The sequence below is a fragment of the Somniosus microcephalus genome, chromosome 26 (genome assembly GCF_052327205.1).
Source record: "Somniosus microcephalus isolate GS21.2 chromosome 26, FLI_Smic_1.0, whole genome shotgun sequence".
NCBI lineage: Eukaryota > Metazoa > Chordata > Chondrichthyes > Squaliformes > Somniosidae > Somniosus > Somniosus microcephalus.
The window spans coordinates 31,863,841-31,887,446 of NC_141012.1; the positions used below are offsets into that span (position 1 = coordinate 31,863,841).

Below are 23,606 nucleotides of genomic sequence, written 5' to 3' on the forward strand. Positions count from 1 at the left end.
ACCGGCTCCTCTTACACAGCATTCCACACAGTCAGTTCACAATGATATTCAGGGGCAGGTCTTACCCATTCATAGAATCATAGAAATTTACAGCACAGAAGGAGGCCATCTGGCCCAGCGTGTCTGTGCCGGATAGAGAAAAATAGCCATCCCGCCTAATCCCACTTCCCAGCTCTTGGTCTGTAGCTCTGTACGTTCCGGCATATCCCAAGTACTTTTTAAATGTGGTGAGGGTTTCTGCCTCTACCACCCTTCCAGGCATTGAGTTCCAGACCCCCACCACCCTCTGGGTGAAAAACTCTCTCCTCGACTCCCCTCTAATCCTTCTACCAATTACTTTAAATCTATGCCCCCTGGATATTGACCTCTTGGCACCTAGTAGATTGCCTGAGCGCATACAGGAGATTCAGAGTCCACCTGATTTTTTTTTTTCTTTTTATAAATCGAGTTGCACTTTGAATAAACTGGGTGGGTTCTGTTGGGGCTGGGCACTCATCCGTCCGATTTTCCTGTGCCATTCAACAGCTCTGCGCGCAGGAAAACAGGAAAATCGGCCCGCTAATTTCTTAACGTTCAATTTAATGTTAGGAAAACAGAAGCAAATGTTAAACAGCAACGTAAACACAGCTTGAAGTAAGACTAAACAAAATTAAAACCAGTTATTTCTGGGGTTTAAAGGAAGTTGCAACACAAATGGCTCTGGGTCGATCCGAATCGATTCCCTGCCTCCCTCCGTCTCAGCTTCACCTCACTGCTGTCTGTCATTTCTCAGCTTATGGCACAAACTGCAAGGAGAATGAATCGAGTCTGGATCAATAGAATTCACTCTCTCTGGTTTAAATTGGATTTAAAGGATTGCAGTGACCAAGAGCAGAGAGAGAGAGAGAGAGAGAGAGAGAGAGACCAAGAGCAGAGAGAAAGAGAGAGAGAGAGAGAGAGAGAGAGAGAGAGAGAGAGAGAGAGAGAGAGAGAGAGGAGGAAAATGGCAGATTTTACAACATTTTGACAAATGAAGAGAAGAAAATTCTGTCAGCACAAAAGCAGCAATAACAAATAAATTCAGAGATCAGTTCAGTTAGAATGGAGACAGGCTCTCAAACTGTTCAGATACAAACACCCAGGGGAATGATTCCTCAGCTAAGTCAGATTTTTCTTAGCTACTATGTTTTAAAGTTCTGTGTAATACCTACACCTCCAACTTTGTTTCAAAAGAAGTTCAGAATCATATATTGTCCCACTTTTGTTGGGGTGAGTTTGAGGTTCAGTAGTTGGTGTTTTGGTTATTTTTCAACTGCCTTACTTAGTAAGTCTCACATTTCAGGATGTAAGTTATACAATTTAAAAACATTTAAAAAAAAAAAAATATCACTACCCCAAGCCAGAAGCTGCACTGGACAAAACTGTTTTCCTCACCTTAAGTTTGATAAAGGTATCATAAGGCAATGACTCCACACGTAGTATGCCATAGAAAAAGGCGGGAAGGGTAGGTTTCTCCGGAATAGGATTCAACCGGAGAGCTGAGAAACTTCAACCCAGGAGAGACAAACAAAAAGAAAACAGCGTTATTCCCAACGACCAGCGTACGATTGTCATTCAACAAACGTCACAATCATTAATCCTTTCGTGTCGATGTCATTGTGCAGAACTACACTGGCTGATGTCTGCAAAATAAAGATTGAGCAAAAATGGACCCACAAACTCTACAATCTTATTTTTTTGGCAGGGGCACTGCAATTAGGGAGGGAAAAAACAACTCAGGTTTCCTCTCCTGATAGCTATTCAGTGACTCCTGCTGGAAGTGCATGCGCGTGCAGGTGAGAGTGTACATGCGAGTGTGTGCATGTGAGTGTACATGCACGTGTGTGCGTGTGTGTGCATGGGAGTGTACATGAGTGTGTGTGCGCGCACGTGCATGCATATGTGGATACTGGGCAAGGACAGGATCAGAACCGGCTGTAATACACTCCGCAGTCAATTAGCCTAGGCTCACACACAAAGAATGGGCGCGGTACCGGACAGAATCCAGTACCTGTGGAACTGTAACACTGAGAGGAAGTGATGCTTTCAGTAAAGAAGGGTTGGCAGAAAGATGAATAAATATATAGTATACATTCAATAGTCCAGTAATCATCTGTGCATGATCTTTCAATAAATTGGCAATAATTCTTCTGTGCAATCATCACACATTAATTAGGTACTAATTCATGATCAGTCTGAATTCAATTCACAACAGGCATGGGCACACGGTTAAAAAAAAACTAAGGTAAATAAACTGGCAATCCCATTAAAGGGTACGTGGATTACTGGTGTGGGTAGCAAGAAACATTCAGACTGGGGCAAAGTAATGGGAGCATTGCCTGATATTTACCTGGGCTGGGAATATTTGATGTTAACAGTGGGCGACCAAGGCAGAAAACTCAGATTCTTCCCATTGTTGAGCACAAAATTAATCTAAATTAGATCAGTGGAGCAATTTGTAGACAGTAATCTAATCTCCGTATACAGCTAATCGCCATAAAAATTGTAAGAGGCTTGTTCATCTGGTGTATATTATGATCTGAACTAGTCCCTTGCAATCGCTATCAGGTATTCATTATTTAAAATTAACTTAGGGAATGAGTTCTGGAAGCTTAAAAAAAAAAGTGCCATGACTAAATTAACATGTTGATGTGTTTGCCCATCGTTGCTATTTTGAAGATCAGATGTGTAAATGCTGGGTCATCTATAACCTCATTAGGGACTATGGAAGAGCCACAATGCTCAATGGAGTGAACCCTCCCCGAGGTCATGACAGCCTCGGTTTGTTCTGATTCTGGTACTTCACTTGGTATTTCAGAATTTTTAATAGTGATCATAACTATTTGCAATTGATTTTACGAAAACTTTAATTTAAGGTCATTCATTCCCTTTAAGAAGCCAATCACACAAATAACAATGACAACACTATAGACGGCAACAACAACAACAACTTGTATTTATATAGCGCCTTTAACGTGAAAAACATCCCAAGGCACTTCACAGGCGTATTAAAAGACAAAAAAATTTGACACGAGCCACAAGGAGAAATTAGGGCAGATGACCAAAAGCTTGGTCAGAGAGGTCGGTTTTAAGGAACGTCTTAAAAGGAGGAGAGAGAGGCGGAGAGGTTTAGGGAGGGAATTCCAGAGCTTAGGGCCCAGGCAACAGAAGGCACGGCCACCAATGGTTGAGCGATTATAATCAGGGATGCTCAGGAGGGCAGAATTAGAGGAGCGCAGATATCTCGGGAGGGGTGGGTGGGTGGGGCTGGATTGTGGGGCTGAAGGAGATTACAGAGATAGGGAGGGGTGAGGCCATGGAGGGATTTGAAAACAAGGATGAGAATTTAGAAAGCGAGGCGCTGCTTATCCAGGAACCAATGTACAATGATACACAATGAGGGGACTGAAGACACTAGTGTGACAACTAGAATCAGGCTCACTCGAGGTCTGGGTGTGGGCAACTCACACAGGGGAAATAAATATCATTCCCATCGGTTGGCAAACCTTCCCAAGCCATAAAATGCCCCATCATGAAGTAATGGATGCGAGGGGATGCGGGGGAATGTTCCTTTGCGGGTAGGTGAAGGTGCAGCCCCCCACCAGCAAGGTATACTGTCATTTAGAGTACTCAACCGCTGAGTGCTCAGAAATTGAATTAGTGAATCAACTCTTTCAGTCATTTCACTTTCATAAAAATCAGCTGGAGTTGGTAAAAAAGCACACAATTTAAAAATGTAGCAGTGAAAAGCAAGGGGGGGCGGCGTGGGGGGAATATAAGGAAATCAGCAAAAAGAGTACCATAACTGTCTTTGGTACCAACTGGCACTGAATAAAGATTAACAGCCTTCCGAGAACAGAGATGTCTTATCCAAGTTGGAATCTGAACTCTGGTCTCACAGCTGAAAGTTAATGATTATGACACACTAGGGCTGGAATTTTGTGGAGGAAGGCGGGATGGGGGAGGGGCGCCAAGGCAGCCGGAAAACCCGGGAGGCCGCGAGGCTTCGCTTTCCTGCCTGCAGCCAGCCAGATTGAGAGGCTGGCTGGCTGGCTGCGGGTGGGTAGGCCTTCGGCTGAACAGAGAAGGGAGGGAGGGTTCCCGTCCATATGCAGTTAAAAACAAAATGGAGGCTAAAAAGAGTGGCTTCCAGCTTCATTATAATATTTAAATTGACATCCCTCCCCCCTGGGAGAGGGTTGGTTGCCTGCCCCTGTTAAAACGGGAAGTGGGCGGGTTGGAGGCGTGTTCAGGTCAGGAATCCCATTTTTTTTTAATTTATTTTTTTTAAACAATTTACAGGAAACTCTTTCTTATCCGGCACCGACGGGACTGGTATGGTGCCGGTTTATCAAAAAGTCCAGATTACAGAGAGGTATAGTTAAAAGGTACGAGAGCTCCGTACACAGCAACAAATCCAGGCTTCCCTGTTGCTTAGCAACAGGTGCAGGAACCCCGGCCATAGACCAAGCGTCCCTGTTGCTTAGCAACAGGTGCAGGAACCCCGTTACACAGCCACAGATCCAGGAAAGGCCACTAATACGAAGTAAAACTTACCTGAACCTACTCCTGAATTTTGCCGGTTAACAGAGGTTTCCGGTTATTTAGGTGCTGGTAAATCGAGAGTTTCCTGTAACTACACCCACCCCTTTTATTTAGGTTAAAATTCCCCCCTAGGAGTATGAGAGCACAGAGAAAGTAAATGATCACACACTGGGACAACAAGGGCACAGAGAAAGTACACTTCAAGAAGCCCAAAACAATAAAAAGTCAAACCATCTTTACAGGAATTGCTATACAGGTAGACTACCCTTTATCCGGACTCCCGAAAACCGAAACCCTCTAAAAACCGAAGGTTTTTTCGTTCAGCGTAAGTCGTGCGTACGAACGAAAAAACCTTCGGTTTTTAGAGGGTTCCGGTTTCGGATAAAGGGTAAGTCGTGCACACGACCCCCCGCCGACCCCCCCCCGCGCCCCGACAACCGCCGACCCCCCTGCGGGCCCCGCCGGCCCCGACAACCGCCGACCCCCCCGCGGACCCCGCCGGCCCCGACAACCGCCGACCCCCCCGCGGGCCCCGACAACCGCCGACCCCCCCGCGGACCCCGCCGGCCCCGACAACCGCCGACCCCCGCCGACCCCGACTGACTTACGCTGAGCGTCAGCGTAAGTTGTGCGCGCGGACCCCCGCCGACCCACCTTCCGAAATCCGAAATTCTCCTTTATCCGAAACTCGGCTGGTCCCGAGGTTTTCGGATAAAGGATAGTCTACCTGTAATTACACAAATCAGAGATTGCATAACGTAACAAATTAGCTGAAAACACGTTGAATTCGTGGAACCTTACCTCTCAATAAAACTTGTTTTCATCTCTAAGGGGTAGATTGTAAAGCCCTTCAAAGGTTCCTTATTCAGAAAGATATCTCCTATGAGACCTGAAGAACCAAAACAAACATCAGGTATTTTAATAAATAAAGCAGCCTCCTTTTAAAAGGCAGTAGTCATTGTACTTTGAACTAAGGTATATACCAATCCAATCAGTGGGAGAACAGAACAATAATGAAACACATGGACAGCTGCCTCTTTCTGGGCAGAATAAAGCAATTTTCCTGTTCATCAACTACAGGGGTGCCCTCGGGCAGCCATCTTGTTTTTTTCTTCACTTTGGTCAAAGCATCTCTGAATAATCCATAAGTGACTCCAAAAGATCAGAATATCTTCAGGTGACCATGATTCAAACAATTGTTTCTGTTGTAAACAAAACAATAACTCACATTTAAATAGCACCTTTAACATAGAAAAACATCACAAGGCCTTTACAGAAGTGTCATCAGACAAAAATAGATGCCGAGGCAGAGGAGATATTAAGAGGGGTGACTAAAAGCTCAACGAGATGGGTTTTAAGAAGAGGCTTAAAGGAGAAGAGGGAGTTGAGAGGCTTCATAAGGGAATTCCAGAGCGTGGGGCCTGGTGGCTGAACGGAGTGGGTGAGGAAGCACAAGAGGCCAGAGTCAGAGGAACGCAAAGCTCTCGGAGGATTGTAGGGCTGGAAGTTGTTAAAGGGTTAGGGAGGTCGTGACACCATGAAGAGATTTAAACATGCAATGAGAATTTTAAATTGAAGGCACTGGGGGACCAGGAACCAATATAGGTGAGCAAGGACAGGGGCTTTTGGAGAGCATGATTTGGTGCGGGTTAGAAATGGGGCAATGAGTTTTGGATGAGTTTACGGAGAGTGAAGGATGGAAGGCTGACGAGAAGAACATTGGAATAGTTGAGGCTGGAGGTGAAAACAAACACATCATAAAATCATAGAAATTTACAGCAAAGAAGGTGGCCATTCGGCACATTGTGCGTGTGCCGGCCAACAAAAGAGTTATCCAGCATTATCCCACTTTCCAGCTCTTAGTCCGTAGCCTTGCAGGTAACGGCACTTCAAGTGCATTTCCAAGTACTTTTTATGGGTTATAACTAAATACATTACCTGATTTTGCAAGTAGCCGGGTGATGTATTGCATTAATTTGACCGCCTTAGCTGAATGCTGAGAACAGCAATTTATCCATTGAACAGTACCCCAGCATCTTTAAAACCCAGGAACAGTATTCACACAGCAAACTGATGCTTACTTACTCTGTAGAAACTGAGGTTCATTAAGTGAAGATTAGAGTTCTGCCCTCAGCCCCACATGCTGCTATCAGACCAAAACATTTATTATCACAATGAAATCTTTCTAATAATTGAAATGTAATCCAGTTAATATATTAGGTGTCCGAGCCTATCAATATGCTACGGGTTTCTGGTAAATTACAACCAATTCTTCTTGCTGGGCAGACTTTGTACACTAGAATTAATACTTTAATAGAACAGTTCAGGTATCTGCGCTGGTTGGAAGTGTTGTGTGATCATGTACTACACAGGACTAATTACATTGTTAATCACCATCTTACAAAATCACCTTTTCGCTGGTCATCAAGTTTGTCGCCATAGTTAACTCTGCCACGATTTTCCACCAAAAGACTCAATTTTTGGTTACCCTGTGAGAAAAAGAAATCAGTTTCAATGCAGAGGAACATTACAGAACCGCATGATCAAATCATTTAAACTGAGCGACCAGAGGAGTTCTTACAAGATGATGCACACCCTTCCCTGGGTGATATTTCAGAATCACGCTGTCGTGGATTTATAAAGGAGTTGGAACAGTTTAAATACGGACAATACAAAGACATGGCACAATAACAGTGTTAAACCAGAACATAAGACATCCTGCTCTTCGACACGTTGCTCTTATTATAAAATACTAACACAGTAAACCTATAGGGGACATTTTACAAGATCTCACATTGCTGGAAAGCTCCAGACACAGCCGGTGGAGATTGCAGAATTATGAGGCATGGTGCCAGCGACTTTCCAACCTTTATAATCAATGGATGGAAGATTGCGGGTTTTTTATGACACCTGTTAGCTGTGTACAAGGCTTGGCAGGTTGTGTGGACTCTCACTATAATTTACCATACAGCGAGTCTTAACCATTAGCAAATGATGCAGTCCAGACTGGGGCGGTTGTAAACCATTTACCATATTAGAGCAATTGAAGTCTACGTTAAGTGCAGTGTTGGGCAATGCCTGTGTTTTATGTTTCAATTTAAATCTCACAGAAACTATGCTGAAGGTGCCACTGGAAATCGTTTATGGTGCTCATCCTTTTTACTGCAATTACCAGCTATTAGTGTACACAGGGATTTTACGATCCAGTTATACAAGGTCACTTCCTTGCTAGATGTACCAAATACTCCACAGACTTATGGTCTTGACTTTTTCCAGTGTTGTTCTTAAACTACCACTTTGGTCAGAAGTTCAAGCCCCTCTCCTGGGCAAGAGCACATAATCTAGGCTAACACTACAGTGCATTACTGAGGGAGGTGGATGGCACTATTTGTAAAAAAGAGCAGGGGAGTTCTCCTGATGTCCTGGCTGACAGTTTACACCTCCAGAAACAGATTAACTGGTCATTTCTCTCATTTGCTGTCTATAACTTGGCTGCCATCTTTGCCCATGAAACAAAGCAAACCATCCCGGTGAGCAATTTCAGATGCCCAGAGGACATGAAAGGCACTATATAAATACAACTTTTCTTTTATCGTAGTCACCATTTTTGCAAAACGAACGGTAACAAAAGCGTGATTATGTGCTGCAACCTTTAGAAGGAGCAATGCAGAGAAAAATGTCAATTATCTACAAACAAATTTTGGAGACTTGATATTTAATGCCACCTACCATAACATCTGGGATTTTCAATTCCACATTGCTGTAATCCAGGAATCCAATTGACTGACCATCAACAAACACCTGAAACCATCAGAAAATAAACTCAATTGTGCAACTGGAAAACCAACGAGTTGTGTGAAAATGACAGGCCAAGCCCTTCCGCAGAAGAGGGAGTACAGCAGTGACAGGAGCAATCTAAAGCAGGAACAGCACTATGGATGCCTTGTGTTGGAGAATGTTGCAATTTTTTTTTATTTGTTCATGGGATGTGGGCGTCGCTGGCAAGGCCAGCATTTATTGCCCATCCCTAATTGCCCTTGAGAAGGTGGTGGTGGTGAGCCGCCTTCTTGAACCGCTGCAGTCCATGTGGTGAAGGTACTCCCACAGCGCTGTTAGTGAGTTTTCCAGGATTTTGACCCAGCGATGATGACTTCCAAGTCATTTTGATGTGTGACTTGGAGGGGAACTTGGAGGTGGTGGTGTTCCCATGCACCTTCTGCCCCTGTCCTTCTAGGTAGAAGAGGTCACGGGTTTGGGAGGTGCTGCCGAAGAAGCCTTGGCGAGTTGCTGCAGTGCATCTTGTAGATGGTACACACTGCAGCCACGGTGCGCCGGTGGTGGAGGGAGTGAATGTTTAAGGTGGTGGATGGGGTGCCAATCAAGCGGGCTGCTTTGTCTTGGATGGTGTCGAGCTTCTTGTGTTGTTGGAGCTGCACTCATCCACGCAAGTATTCCATCACACTCCTGACTTATGCCTTGTAAATGGTGGAAAGGCTTTGGGGAGTCAGGAGGCGAGACACTCACCGCAGAATACCCAGCCTCTGACCTGCTCTTGGTGCCACAGTATTTATGTGGCTGGTCCAGTTAAGTTTCTGGTCAATGGTGACTGCCAGGATATTGATGATGGGGGATTCGGCGATGGTAATGCCGTTGAATGTCGAGGGGCGGTGGTTAGATGCTCAATTGTTGGAGATAGTCATTGCCTGGCACTTGTGTGGCACAAATGTTACCTGCCACTTATCAGCACAAGCCTGAACGTCAGCCAGATCTTGCTGCATGCAGGCATGGACTGCTTCATTATCTGAGGAGTTGCTAATGGCGCTGAACACTGTGCAGTCATGAGCGAACATCCCCACTTCTGACCTTATGATGGAGGGAAGGTCATTGCTGAAGCAGCTGAAGATGGTTGGACCTAGGACACTGCCCTGAAGATGTCCTGGGGCTGTGATGATTGACCTCCAACCACCACAACCATCTTCCTTTGTGCTAGGTACGACTCCAGCCACCACCACCCCTAATTCCCATTGTCTTCAGTTTTACTCTGGCTCCTTGATGCCACACTCGGTCAAGTGCTGCCTTGATGCCAAGGGTAGTCACTCTCACTTCACTTCTGGAATTCAGCTCTTTTGTCCATGTTTGGACTAAGGCTGTAATGAGATCTGGAGCCGAGTGGTCCTGGCGGAACCCAAAATGGGCATCAATAAGCAGGTTATTGGTGAGTAAGTGCCACTTGATAGCACTGTCAATGACACCTTCCATCACTTTGTTGATGATTGAGAGTAGACTAATGGGGCAGTAATTGGCCGGATTGGATTTGTCCTGCTTTTTGTGGACAGGATTTACCTGGGCAGTTTTCCACATTGTCGGATAGATGGCAATGTTGTAGCTGTACTGGAACAGCCTGGCTAGAGGCGCGGCTAGTCCTGGAGCACAAGTCTTCAGCCCGTCAGCCGGGATGTTGTCGGGGCCCATAGCCTTTGCTGTATCCAGTGCGCTCAGCCGTTTCTTGATATCACGTGGAGTGAATCGAATTGGCTGAAGACTGGCTTCTGTGACGGTGGGGACCGCAGGAGGCCGATATGAATCATCTGTCTGAAGATGGTTGCAAGTGCTTCAGCTTTGTCTTTTGCACACACGTGCTGGGCTCCACCATCGTTGAGAATGAGGATATTCACGGAGCCTCTTCCACCCGAGTTATTTAATGGTCCACCAATATTCACGACTGGATGTGGCAGGACTGCAGAGCTTTGATCTGATCCGCTGATTGCTTAGCCCTGTCTATAGCATGCTGCTGCCGCTTTTTAGCGTGTATGTAGTTGCAGCTTCCCCAGGTTGGCACCGCATTTTTAGATACACCTGGTGCTGCTCTTCTACACTACTTATTGAACCAGGGTCGGTCCCCTGGCTTGATGGTAATGGTAGAGTGAGGGATATGCCAGGCCATGAGGTCACAGATGGTGGTGGAATACAATTTTGCTGCTGCTGATGGCCCACAGTGCCTCATGGATGCCCAGTTTTGAGCTGCTAGATCTGTTCTGAATCTATCCCAATTAGCACGGTGGTAGTGCCACACAACACGATGGAGGGTGTTGTCAGTGTGAAGACGGGACTTTGTCTCCAGAATTACTGTGCGGTGGTCACTGCTACCAATGCAGTCATGGACAGATGCATCTGCGACAGGTAGATTAGCGAGGATGAGGTCAAGTAGGATTTTCCCCTCGTGGTTCTCACCACCTGTCGCAGGCCCAGTCTGGCAGCCATGTCCTTCAGGACTCAGCGCTCGGTCAGTAGTGGTACTACTGAGCCACTCTTGGTGATGGACATTGAATTCCCCCACCCAGAGTACATTCTGTGCCCTTGCTACTCTCAGTGCTTCTTCAGTGGTGTTCAACAAGGAGGAGTACTGATTCATCAGCTGAGGGAGGGTGGTAGGTGGTAATCAGCAGGAGGTTTCCTTGCCCGTGCTTGACCTGAAGCCATGAGACTTCATGGGGTCCAGCAGGCTACGGCTTCTCCTTCCTGTTTCCTTTATAGGATGCTTCACATGATATATTTTTAGTTCCTTTCAATCCAGTAAGCTGGTTAGCATAAAGCTGGTCAAACTCAGATTTTTCTGAAATTAAAGGCAACCAGTACAATCTGTGTCCAATGCCTCACAGAATTGCTGAAGGATCCCCCTTCTCTTAACTGGAGTTTCTGCCTACCACCTACATACCCAATAGTATAGTCTTGGACCTTGTTGGAGGACCTGCTCATTCTCCACCATTATCGTCAGTGGGATGTGGCTAGGATAAGCAACGGTGATGGAGCTAGCTCTTGTAATCTGCTTTATATGTTACAGTTGCAGCATCATCGAGTTCTCATGTCCAATATGGGTTTAGTATCAGTCCAGAGGGGTCTGTGGATGTTGCTACAGAACCATAGCACCAATGGCCCTGCTATTTACGAGAGAGGGGGCGAGGGGTCTGTAGCGGCCAGCAAACCCAGATGTACGGGTTTCCCAGAGGACCTTTGGGGACAGGGGTTGGGGCCGGAGAAGACATCTGGGGGGGGGTGGGGGGCATGAGTAGACCAGGGGGTCCGATTGCGGGGAGGGAAGCAGGTAAGGTTGTAGGGCCGGGGGGGGAACAGTCCTGTTCCTCCTGATCCACAAGCTGTGCTGTGAAGGCACTTAAATGAGGATCCGGCCATTCTCGCCTCCTTTAAGCAGCCAGGTTTCCTGAGCCCTGGGAAACCCATCCCGCCGGCAGTAAAAGTAAAACTCTGGTTATATTTGAAGCATCATTCTAATATTTAAATGATGGACCTGCCTCTGGAGAGCAGATTAGATGGCCACTCCCCAACCCGCCTCTGTTAAAACTGGCTGTGGGCGCGTTAGAGGCAGGTTTACGCTCTTTGAATTTTCAAACTCCCCCCACCCCTCCCTAGGGGGTTAAAATGTCTGTCCAAACTGGGTAAAGAAGAAATCTATTCTTTTGTCTTTTTCCAATTAATGGATACAGAAGTTTAGAATTGGGCAATCAATTTAACACAGGAGATTGCTATCATTACATTCCGGGCTGTAACAGTGTCCACAGAACGAACGGTTTACAGCTCAGATGGAGGCCATTCATCTCATGGTTCCTATGCCAGCTCCTTACCAGAGCATTCCAAAACTAATCTCACTGCCCTCTCCCCAAATCTTTCAGAGAACTGGCTGTCACGATCCAGGCTCACATATAAATCATGGCTACATGAGCAAGGTATCAGAGGGCACCGTGAAACCACACCCTACACGAGTCTCCACCTACAGATGTTAACGGCAGAAAAAGATTCAAATATTCAAAAGCCCGATAGCAAAGAACATGCGCTGAACACTTTCCTCGCAAATTCTTCTCAACAAGCTTCAGCAATTTATGGGCCAATTTTCAGGGACAGGGAGGCTGTCAATCAGTAACAACCACAGTGCCTTCTGATGGGCATCTTACGTGGGTTAGTGCTTTTGTAAGTACCTCATGTAAATCAAGGCTGGCTGGTCAACAATTGCCACTGCTTCAGACTTTCGACAATAAGTAATAACGAGATGTTAAAGCCAATTCAAAAAAGGTTTTAGCTCATTCCCAGAACAAAGCAAAAAATGACCACCACATCCTGAAAAAAGCTGGATTCGCCATCCCTTTAACATCAGCTGGCAACAAATTTGAGTCAGTGTGAATCCCTACAATTATGGAAATAATAATTCCAGAATGAAATGCCCGATTCCCACAGTTTTTTTTTTAAGCTGGGTGAAAATAACGCCACTGAAATGTAGTTTCAAATTTAGAGCAGATAAGCTCTCATGTTTGGCATCATCGGTGGAGAGAGAAACAGAGGTAACGCTTCAGGTCGATGACCTTTCGTCAGAACTGGATGATGATAGAGACGCAACAGGTTTTAAGCAAGTACAGATGAGGGAAAGGGGGGCGCGGGGGGAGCAAAGCACAAAAGGGAAGCTCTGTGATAGGGCGGAAGGCAGGAGAGATTAAATGACAAAAGGGAAGAAGGTGCACGGCAAAAGGAGATGGTAATGGGACAAGTAACGAAACAAAAGATGAGTCTAGAGGAGGTGTAAGTAACAACAGCAGAATCATTACTAACAGCTGCTGTTTCGGAAAGAGAGCAGCAAAATAAATAAACATGCACGATAGCAGATCTCCTATGACATTGCTCGTGGTGAGTGGGAGCATATGATGTTTTAGTAACAGGAAGAGTCATATCAACAAAAGGGATAGTGTGACGGAGTAAGTGCTACAAATATAAAGTGCATAATACGTGCAGGACTTTCAGCCTCGAATTTTCTCAATTAAAATCGGCATCAAAATGCTGTTAGTGTCAGCTGTGGCTCAGTGGGCAGCACCCTCGCCTCTGAGTCAGAAGGTTGTGGGTTCAAGTCCCACTCCAGGGAGTTGAGCACAATAAATCTAAGCTGACACTCCAGTGCAGTGCGGAGGGAGTGCTGCACTGTCAGAGGTGCCGCCTTTCGGATGAGACGTTAAACCAAGGCCCCGTCTGCTCTCTCAGGCGGATGTAAAAGATCCCGTGGCACTATTTCGAAGAAGAGCAGGGGAGTTATCCCCGGTGTGCTGGCCAATATTTATCCCTCAACCAACATCACTGAAACAGATTATCTGGTCATTATCACATTGCTGTTTGTGGGAGCTTGCGGTGTGCAAATTGGCTGCCGCGTTTCCCACATTACAACAGTGACTACACTTCAAAAGTACTTTACTGGCTGTAAAGCACTTTGAGACTTCCGGTGGTCGTGAAAGACGCTATATAAATGCAAGACTTTCTTCTTTTTTTGGGCGGGGAGGTGGAATTTCCGGTGGGACCTGGTTATGCTGGGTCTCCGCCCCTTTGTCCACCAGCCAAGTGAAGACGGGCACGTACTCCACCCGCCCATGTATGGGCAATCACTGTTCGACGTCATGTAAATGAGGGCAATATGCAGCACAACCTATTTCCCATCACTTGTGCCCTAGCAACACTGGGTGCAAGGTAAGTCTGTGCATCCCTCGTGTGCAGTGTTGCTAAATTTAGTGGAGGTGGCTGTTAAATTGCACGTGGACCACTTCCCTACTGCAATCGATAGCAGGGCGATCAACAAGCAAAGGAAATATGCCAACTTCAAAATGTGGCTGCATTTTTTATTTTGAACGCAAGCAACACGTGCTCAGAGGTCCTCCAGTGGAGTGATGCCTTAATATATGCACGACCTCTGTCCCCACTGTTCTCTTCCTCCTCCACCTGATTTGCGTGTGTGCAAGATACCAAGTGCTGAAAAGTAGATCTTCCTCAGCACTGACATCCATCACCTTGGACAAGTATAAACATTCAACCAAACTATATAAAAACAGACTGCTCGTTTACCTGTGCTCTGTCACGCACATTCTGCTCCGAGCGAAGTACTCCTCCACTATTTATTACCGTGTTATATAGCGTGTACCCATAGGCTTGCCCACTGCCATTGTTGATCGGCAGGTTTTCCATATTAATAGGTCTTTCACTTTCAATTGGCTACAAAAGAAGACAGTGGGACGTGTTACTTCTGTAATAACTTCAAACATTTGGGCATTGTTCAAACTATGTCTGCCACTTGATCCCAAGAGAGACCCAGTAAACCCATCCACAGCACGTTCAGGCTTAGCATTTGGAAACCTCGAGCAGAGCTAGAGTCAAGAAACTTTTCGAGTTCGACCCGATGACCTTGGGTGTTAAGGCACCTCTTGCTGTAGTAGCAAGGCAAACGGACCAGAACGTGTGCGGTGGCGAAGGTTGCCAGTTCAAATCCCACCATGGAAAATTAAAGTCAATTCAATAAATCTGGTCATTTGTCAGCTAGCCCCAGATATAATGACCATGAAAACTTTAAAAGCGCATTACTTGCACTACGTGCTTGCGCACTTGTGCGCTCAGAAGTAGTCTAGCAAGCCAGTACCAGTAGAGAAGACCTAAACACATTTCTAAATCGGGAAGGTGGGGAGTGCCACAGACAGATATCAGCAATGGAAAGCACGGGATAGGAATTAGTAGGGAGTGGCATTACAATCAATAAAACAGAATTTATTGCTGGTAAACACATTATGTTCTGATGAATTCAAACCTCAGGCACAGCACTCACAAAGGAAGGAACATCAACCGGCTCACTGCACTATCACTGGTTCAGGTAAATCCACAATACACATTCAGTCCATTCAAATAACTTTGAAATTTAAAACGTGCAAGAAAATGAACATTGTGGTCAATTAACTATTGGATTGTGGGACAAATGCTACTGTACTGGATAGAAAATCAGAATCGACCCCGCACTGGGGAATTCATCTGCTGTGGAGAAAATCTAAACGTTTGCATTTTATTTTTTCTTAAAACAATGAATTTGTGGATCTCCTGACATTAGAAACCTCAGGCATTGAGGCCATGCCAAGCTGATCAGGTGGTCTCATTTTCCACAATTTAAGCTAGGAGGTATCGGACTCTCTTCCCTCATTTACTTTACCTCGCGTTTTTAGTTCCCCCCACAAACCGTTCCTCAGCCGAGAGCTAGTATACACCTGGCTTCTGCAACAATGCCTTGCAAGCAGCTCCTGGGAGGTGGGCAAGAATGGGCTGAGGTTACTTGCCTTCAGATGTTACTGTACACTCATTAGGATAATGCCAGGTCTCTGCTTGGTGCATCCTCCTGAAGAAATGAGCGATACGGAGGACTCGCTTGGGTAGAACTACTGATTGGTTACCGTAGGTGTTCATTTTAAAACAGGTTAACATCTGTGTACCAATAACACGCATAGCAATGCAGTGCAGCTAGGCCTGTATTCACTAGAGTTCAGAAGAATGAGAGGGGATCTCATTGAAACATATAAAATTCTGACAGGGCTAGACAGACTGGATGCAGGGAGGATGTGTCCCCTGGCTGGGGGGTCTAGAACGAGTGATCAGAGTCTCAGGATACGGGGTAGGACATTTAGGACTGAGAGGAGGCAAAATTTCTTCACTCAGAGGGTGGTGAACCTGTGGAATTCTCTACCACAGAAGGCTGTGGAGGCCAAGTCACTGAATATATTTAAAGGAGGAGATAGATAGATTTCTAGACACAAAAGGCATCAAGGGGTATGGGGAAGAGAGTGGAAATATGTTATTGAGATAGAGGATCAACCATGATCATATTGAATTAAGGCTCGAAGGGCCGAATGGCCTACTCCTGCTCCTATTTTTCTATGTTTTCTATGTTTCCAAGTGCATTAAGTATTCATATTTTGAACTCCCAGATTGAAAGTCCTACCCTATTACGTGGGAGAAAATCCAGTCACTTTGTAATAAGACCTTGCTGGGAGGTGACCGCCACGATAGTGATTTCTAAATGCTGTATGCTTGTGATCAGGATTCAGATTTCCTGACCCTTTTCAAGTGAATCAAAATTGTACCAGCTTCACTCACCTCCAGTGTATAACTTGCCCGGACAGATACACAGTAAGTCGTAGTCACTAAAGTACCTTTTCTAATTGATGGAGCGCTTCCCACAAAGGAATGTATTCCTTTGGATGAATAGTGATGTATTTCGCTTTATACATTTGAACAGGTTGTTGAGGTAATTCTTGATCTGCAACAGAGTGAAAAAAATTAGCCTAATTTTTAAACACTACTTGCGATTTAATAAAATGAATAAACACATTTTGGGGCTAGGGTGAAGAACGGCAGTAATAACATTTTTTTGTATGAAATGAGTTTGGCTCTTGACTTTTTGCGAGAGCCATAGCTCAGTGGGTAGCACACTCGTCTCTTGAGTCAGAAGGTTGTGGGTTCAAGTCCCACTCCAGAGACTAGAGCACAAAAAATCTAGGCTGACACTCCAGTGCAGTACTGAGGGAGTGCCGCACTGTCGGAGGTGTCGTTTTTCAGATGAGACGTTAAACCGAGGCCCCGTCTGCTCTCTCAGGTGGATGTAAAAGATCCCAAGGCACTATTTTGAAGAGGATCAGGGGAGTTCTCCCCGGTGTCCTGGCCAATATTTTCCCCCCTGAATCAACATCACAGATTGTCTGGTCATTATTACATTGCTATTTGTGGGAGCTTACTGTGTGCAAATTGGCTGCGGCATTTCCTACATTACAGCAGTGACTACACTCCAAAAAGTACTTCATTGACTGCAAGGCGCTTTGGAATGTCCAGTGGTCATGAAAGGCGTGATATAAATGCAAATCTTTATTTTCTTTCTTTCCAAATTGTTGTTTGAATTGATTATTTTAACTGGCAGTCATGCTTATGGCACGTGACCCCAGATTAAATCCACCACCTCGAATTTAAATTCCTAAAACCATACATTCAAAATGCGTGAGAAATTGCAATGCGAGGATGATGCAGTGTTAAACTGTGGCATGGGTGGAATAGGAGAGGGCAGAGGGTTGCGATCATCAATCATTCCAAAGCCAGCTATGGCAGAGATTAATTGCAGAGTAAAGCTCCTCACACAATATGTCTTAAATCCAAATTTTCCCTCCCAGTGCAACCTTTCTCACACCAGCCACCCAGGAAACCTGCCCAATCTGTAATCACAAATCCAATGATAAATTATGGGCACTTTGTGCATTGGGTACTTTACTCGCATCAGTCTGACCATGATTCAGACACAGCTCGCAGTCACCTAATGAAACACGTTTTTAAAGTAACAAACTTCAAAGTTAAGGTTTACAGAGACAGGCAGTCAGACGGATATCCTAACAGAAATCGCCATGCTTTCAGAAAGCAGGTTGTGCGTTTTCTGTCTGACTTTTTTTAATTCATTCACGGGATGTGGGCGTCGCTGGCACGGCCAGCATTTATTGGCCATCCCTAATTGCCCTCGAAAAGGTGGTGGTGGGCCGCCTTATACAACCGAGTAGCTTGCTAGGCCATTTCAGAGGGCAGTTAAGAGTCATCCACATTGCTGTGGGTCTGAAGTCACATATAGGCCAGACCGGGTAAGGATGACAGATTTCCTTCCCTAAAAAGGACATTAGTGAACCAGATGGATTTTTACGACAATTTTTTTAAATTCCAGATTTATTTATTTAATTGAACTCATGCCTCTGGATTACTACTCCAGTAACAGAACGACTATGCTACCATACCTCTATTCATATATGACTATTCATATTACGTTCTACTCACGCAATACAAAGAGGGGAGGTTAAACAAGTTATGGCAGAAGGGAGCCAAGGGACAACTTCACCACTGTTCCTGCTAAGCTGTGCGGCTGCACAGCGGTCTGGAGGTCCCGCACAGGCTGCTCACCGGCTTTTCAATGTAAGAAAACACGTGTGCGCGATAATCTGAATGTGCCTCGCAGCCCATTAAAGGGGCCGTGCACAAAAAAAATTAATTACCGGTAACATTGCATTTCACCCTTTCAATTTCCATGCCTAGACAGTTGGACAAGCAAATTTGTGGACTTTGTTTTCACAACAAATAGTGCAAAATTCACAAAAGTAAAGTGTATTTACCCAAGAACTTGCTGTAGAGCTCCCGAATTTCAAAGTATTTCTTTGTGTAATCTCCTGCTTCTGACAAGGGTGCATCGTAATCTGGCATACAGGAACAATATTAAGCTGAATGCAAAATTATCAACTGATAGGTATTCAGTACTTAAAGAAACCACAAGTGAAATCTGACCTGTGTCAGCCAGTTAGTTGCAGATTAATTAACGATCGAGGCTATTCAGTACAGCATGGAGCTCAACTACAGAATTGTGAAATGCAACTATAAACATCTCATTTGACTGAAGGAAGAAAGAACCCACAATTAAAATCTAGAAGTAAACGCCAGTTTGGGGGTGGAGTGCACGTTAGGTTAAAAGCACTCCCTCAAACCTCAAAAAAGACAATTTACAAAAGATAATTTTAAGCATTCTTGCCTAATTCTTGAGCATCCCCGATTTACATCACTCCACCATTGGTGGCCGTGCCTTCAGCTGCCTAGGGCCGAAGCTCTGGAATTCCCTCCCTAAACCTCTCTGCCTCTCTCTCCTCCTTTAAGACGCTCCTTAAAACCTACCTCTTTAACCAAGCTTTTGGACACCTCTCCTAATATTTCCTTATTCAGTGTCAAGTTTTGTTGGATAACACAGCTGTGAAGCACCGTGAGACATTTTACGAAGTTAAAGGCGCTATATAAATGCAAGTTGTTGCACTGGATAGAAGATGCTTCAATTGGTGCCGATCTGAAAGCAGGCTCAGCAGACCTGAAGGTCCACTCCAACAACCTATGTGGTAGGTCCATCTGACATTCTTCTGATCAGGCCCCAGCATCCTTCCCATTTCCTGGATGATGATGATGATACGCGAATGCAAATCAAAGGCTCTGACCAGCGTGTTCAAGAGCAGGAGCCAGCAGAACAAAGGACACTGATCCGTACTCAAATGTAGAACAGCCTGCTGCAGATGAACCTGCCAAATAGGTCACCTGACTGAGGCTAAACATGGCAAGATTCCCAAAATAATTTCAGACACTGGCCTCTCAGGATAGACAATCATTCATTAGAAACAAAAAGGAAAAACTTGTTTACCTGACTTTCATGTCAAGAGTCACCTGTTCATTCCACCCCCACATGTTCTCTTTCACTCTGGAGATATTTTAGTCATTTTTCATTTCTCTAATGCCTTTTTCCACAGGCTGACAGCTGATCTTTCTTTATCACACATGATCTTGCACCGTTTTTTTTAAATATAAATCTGCTTACAGCTATCAAACGTATCAGTTGCCTCTTTGTAATATTAGTTAGCATATATGTACACTAATCTTTTGTCTCTTATTCTCGCCTCCCCTCTTTGTTTTGCTCACTCCTGTAAAGGGGCTCCCCTGTCTTACTGTAGAGGGCTGATGAAAGATCTCCATCTAAGACATCTTTACTTTTCCAGACGGTGATTCACCTGCTGGGCTTTTCCAGCATTTTCCATTTTGAATTTAGATTTCTTTAGAGCCCAGAAGAGGTCATAGATACATAGATACATAGAAGATAGGAGCAGGAGTAGGCCATTCGGCCCTTCGTGCCTGCTCCGCCATTTAATGAGATCATGGCTGATCCTTTAATTCAGTATCCCGTCCCCGCCTTCTCTCCGTAACCCTTAACCCCTTTTGCCCGTAGAAATATATCTAATTCCCTCTTAAATATATTTAATGAGCTGGCGTACACTGCCCTCTGTGGCAATGAGTTCCACAGGTTCACCACTCTCTGAGTGAAGAAATTCCCCCTCATCTCTGTCCTAAATGGTTTAGCCCTTATCCTTAAATTATGTCCTCTAGTTCTGTTCTCACCCGCCAAGGGAAACATTCCTTCTGCATCCAGTCTGTCTAGACCTGTCAGAATTTTATACACTTCTATGAGGTCCCCTCTCAATCTTCTAAACTCCAGTGTGTACATCCCTAAACTACATAGTCTCTCCTCATAGGTCATTCCCGCCATTCCTGGTATCAGCCTGGTGAATCGCCGCTGCACCCCCTCCATGGCAAGAACATCCTTCCTCAGATGAGGCGACCAAAACTGTACACAGTACTCGAGGTGTGGTCTCACCAGTGCCCTGTACAGCTGCAGCAAGGTATCCCTGTTCCTGTATTCTAACCCTTTTGCTATGAAGGCCAGCATACCGTTTGCCTTCTTGACCGCCTGTTGCACCTGCATGCTCGCCTTCAGTGACTGGTGTACAAGAACACCCAGGTCTCTCTGTACTTCCCCCTCTCCCAATCTATTGCCATTTAAATAATAATTTGCCCTCCCGTTCCTGCACCCAAGGTGGATAACTTCGCACTTGTCCACATTATAGTGCATCTGCCATTTATCCGCCCAATCGCCCAGTCTGTCCAAATCGCTCTGGAGCTTCCTGGTCTCTTCCTCTGAGCCCACCCCACCTCCTAGTTTAGTGTCGTCTGCAAATTTGGAAATGCTGCATCCGACTCCCTGATCCAGGTCATTAATGTAAATTGTGAACAGCTGGGGGCCCAGGACAGATCCCTGTGGTACCCCACTTGTTACTGCCTGCCATTCAGAAAATGAGCCGTTTATTCCAACTCTCTGTTTTCTATCTGACAGCCAGTTCCCTATCCACGCCAAAACTTTCCCCTTTATCCCATGAGCCTCAATTTTCCATGCTAATCTTTTATGTGGGACCTTATCGAAGGCCTTTTGGAAGTCCAGGTACACCACATCTACTGGCTCTCCCCCATCTATTCTACCAGTTACTCCCTCAAAAAATTCCAATAGATTAGTCAAGCACGATTTACCCTTTGTAAATCCATGTTGACTCTGTCCTATCCTGTCCCCATTTGCTAAGTGCTCCGCTATTTCATCCTTAATGATGGACTCCAGCATTTTGCCCACAACTGATGTAAGGCTTACAGGTCTGTAATTACCTGCTTTTTCCCTACCCCCCTTTTTGAATAGTGGGGTAACGTTAGCTACCCTCCAATCCATCGGCACTGTTCCCGAGTCTAATGAATTCTGAAAAATCATCCTTAGTGCATCCGCTATCTCTAGGGCCACCTCCTTCAGTACCCTAGGATGCATGTTATCAGGCCCTGGGGATTTGTCCACCTTCAATCCCTTTAGCTTCCTTAACACCATATCCTTAGAGATATTGATTTGCGTCAGTTCCTCCTTTGCCAATGTCCCTATTTTTCCCGATATCCCAGGGAGGTTTTTTGTGTCTTCCTTCGTAAAGACTGACCCAAAGTATGCATTTAGTTGATCTGCCATTTCCTTATTTCCCATTATATATTCCCCCGTATCTGACTGCAATGGACCAACTTTGGTTTTCACCAGTCTTTTCCTTTTGATATATTTATAAAAGCTTTTGGAGTTAGTTTTTATATTTTCCGCCAGCTTGTTTTCGTAAGCTATTTTGCCCCTCTTGATCATGCCCTTTGCCCTCCTTTGCTCTATCTTAAACTGTTCCCAATCTTCCGCTCTGGCGCTTTTTTTGGCTATTTTATACGCCCTATCTTTGGATTTTATGCTGTCTCTAATTTCCCCTGTTATCCACGGTTGAGTCACCTTTTTAGATTTCCTTTTATGCCAGATTGGTATAAACAATTTTTGCAATTTTGTCATTCTATCTTTAAATGTTTGCCATTGTTTATCTACCTCCAGTCCTCTCAGGAACGTTGTCCAATCAGACCTACTCAGTTCCCGTCTCATGGCATCATAATTCCCCTTGTTTAAATTCAGGACCTTAGTCTCTGAGTCAATTTCTTCGCTCTCCATTTCGAGTGAGAAATCGATCATGTTATGATCGCTCTGACCCAAGGGTCCCCGTACAACAAGATTACTGATTAGTCCCTTCTCATTGCACAGTACCCAGTCCAATATAGCCTGTTCCCGAGTTGGTTCCTCGACATATTGATCCAGATAACCATCCCTTAAACACTCAAGGAATTCCTCCTCCTCATTATTTTTACTGATTAGGCTAGTCCAATCTATATGTAAGTTAAAGTCACCTATGATGACAGCTGTGCTCTTATTGCACGCTTCTCTAATTTCCCTCGTGATGCCCTCCCTAACCTCTATTTTACTATTTGGAGGCCTATATACCACTCCTATTAATGTTTTTCGCCCCTCGCTATTTCTTAGCTCCACCCATATAGATTCTGTATTAACTGAGTTAATATCCTTCCTTTCAATTGCATTTATCCCCTCTTTTACTAGCAATGCTACCCCTCCTCCCTTTCTTTTTTGTCGATCCTTCCTAAATACTGAATACCCCTGTATGTTAAGCTCCCAGCCCTGCTCACCCTGCAACCATGTTTCCGTAATCCCAATTAGATCATAATTATTAACCTCTATTTCCACAGCTAATTCATCTACCTTGTTCCTGATGCTTCTCGCATTAAGGTATAAAACCCTCAGGCTTTTTTTATGCTCACATTTTTTATGAATTAGTTTGGCCCTTTGTTTTTTGTTCCTCACCCCTTTACCATTTATTTCTGTCTGCCTTTCACTTTCCTCTATTTCACTACATAGGTTTCTAGCCCCCTGCCATACTAGTTTAAATGCATTTGACCATCAAACTATCATGCAAACTACAGATGGTCAAATGGATCCCAGGCACCTTCTTGTCAGAGAATGTGATCAATTCCAACAATTTTTACAAATGCTTTAGGGTTTAATTTCCCCTGATGGGGCATTGTTTAATGTACCTGTGTAAAATTCCTTTGTTACTATTTTAATTTAAGACAATCATGAATGACTATCAAATAATGTACAAAGGAAGTTTGCACAAAGGCATTCAGGAGCGCGCTACTTGAGGGAATTAAAACCTCTCCTGTTGCCCAACTTTACTTAACAATGGAAAATATTTCCATCTGTGGATTCATTATGTACGGACAAGATGCTCGATTCTCACGTTTTTTTCATTTTGCTTTCATGTTCTGAGGAAAGGGCTCGCCTGCTGGCCAAGTAGCTGAATGCACTGCCCAACGTGACACAGGTCAGGGGGGCCGGGGGGGGCGCGGGGGAGGTCTCGGGTGTGACTACTGTTGCGATCAGTGCAAAGAGATGCTTT

General features: G+C 44.9%; 1 protein-coding gene across 4 annotated transcripts in view; it reads right to left on the minus strand.

Annotated features, from left to right (window-relative positions):
- LOC147100378 (beta-galactosidase-1-like protein 2) overlaps positions 1-23,606 on the minus strand; it is a 58,027-nt gene that overhangs the window by 6,581 nt on the left and 27,840 nt on the right. For all 4 annotated transcript variants that reach the window (XM_085968041.1, XM_085968042.1, XM_085968040.1 and 1 more), the window contains 7 exons: positions 18,558-18,638; positions 16,572-16,678; positions 14,452-14,598; positions 8,293-8,364; positions 6,974-7,052; positions 5,365-5,452; positions 1,414-1,525 (listed from right to left, as the gene is read on the minus strand). In XM_085968041.1, the coding sequence (XP_085824167.1) occupies positions 1,414-1,525; positions 5,365-5,452; positions 6,974-7,052; positions 8,293-8,364; positions 14,452-14,598; positions 16,572-16,678; positions 18,558-18,638 (686 nt within the window). The remainder of the gene's footprint in view (positions 1-1,413; positions 1,526-5,364; positions 5,453-6,973; positions 7,053-8,292; positions 8,365-14,451; positions 14,599-16,571; positions 16,679-18,557; positions 18,639-23,606) is intronic.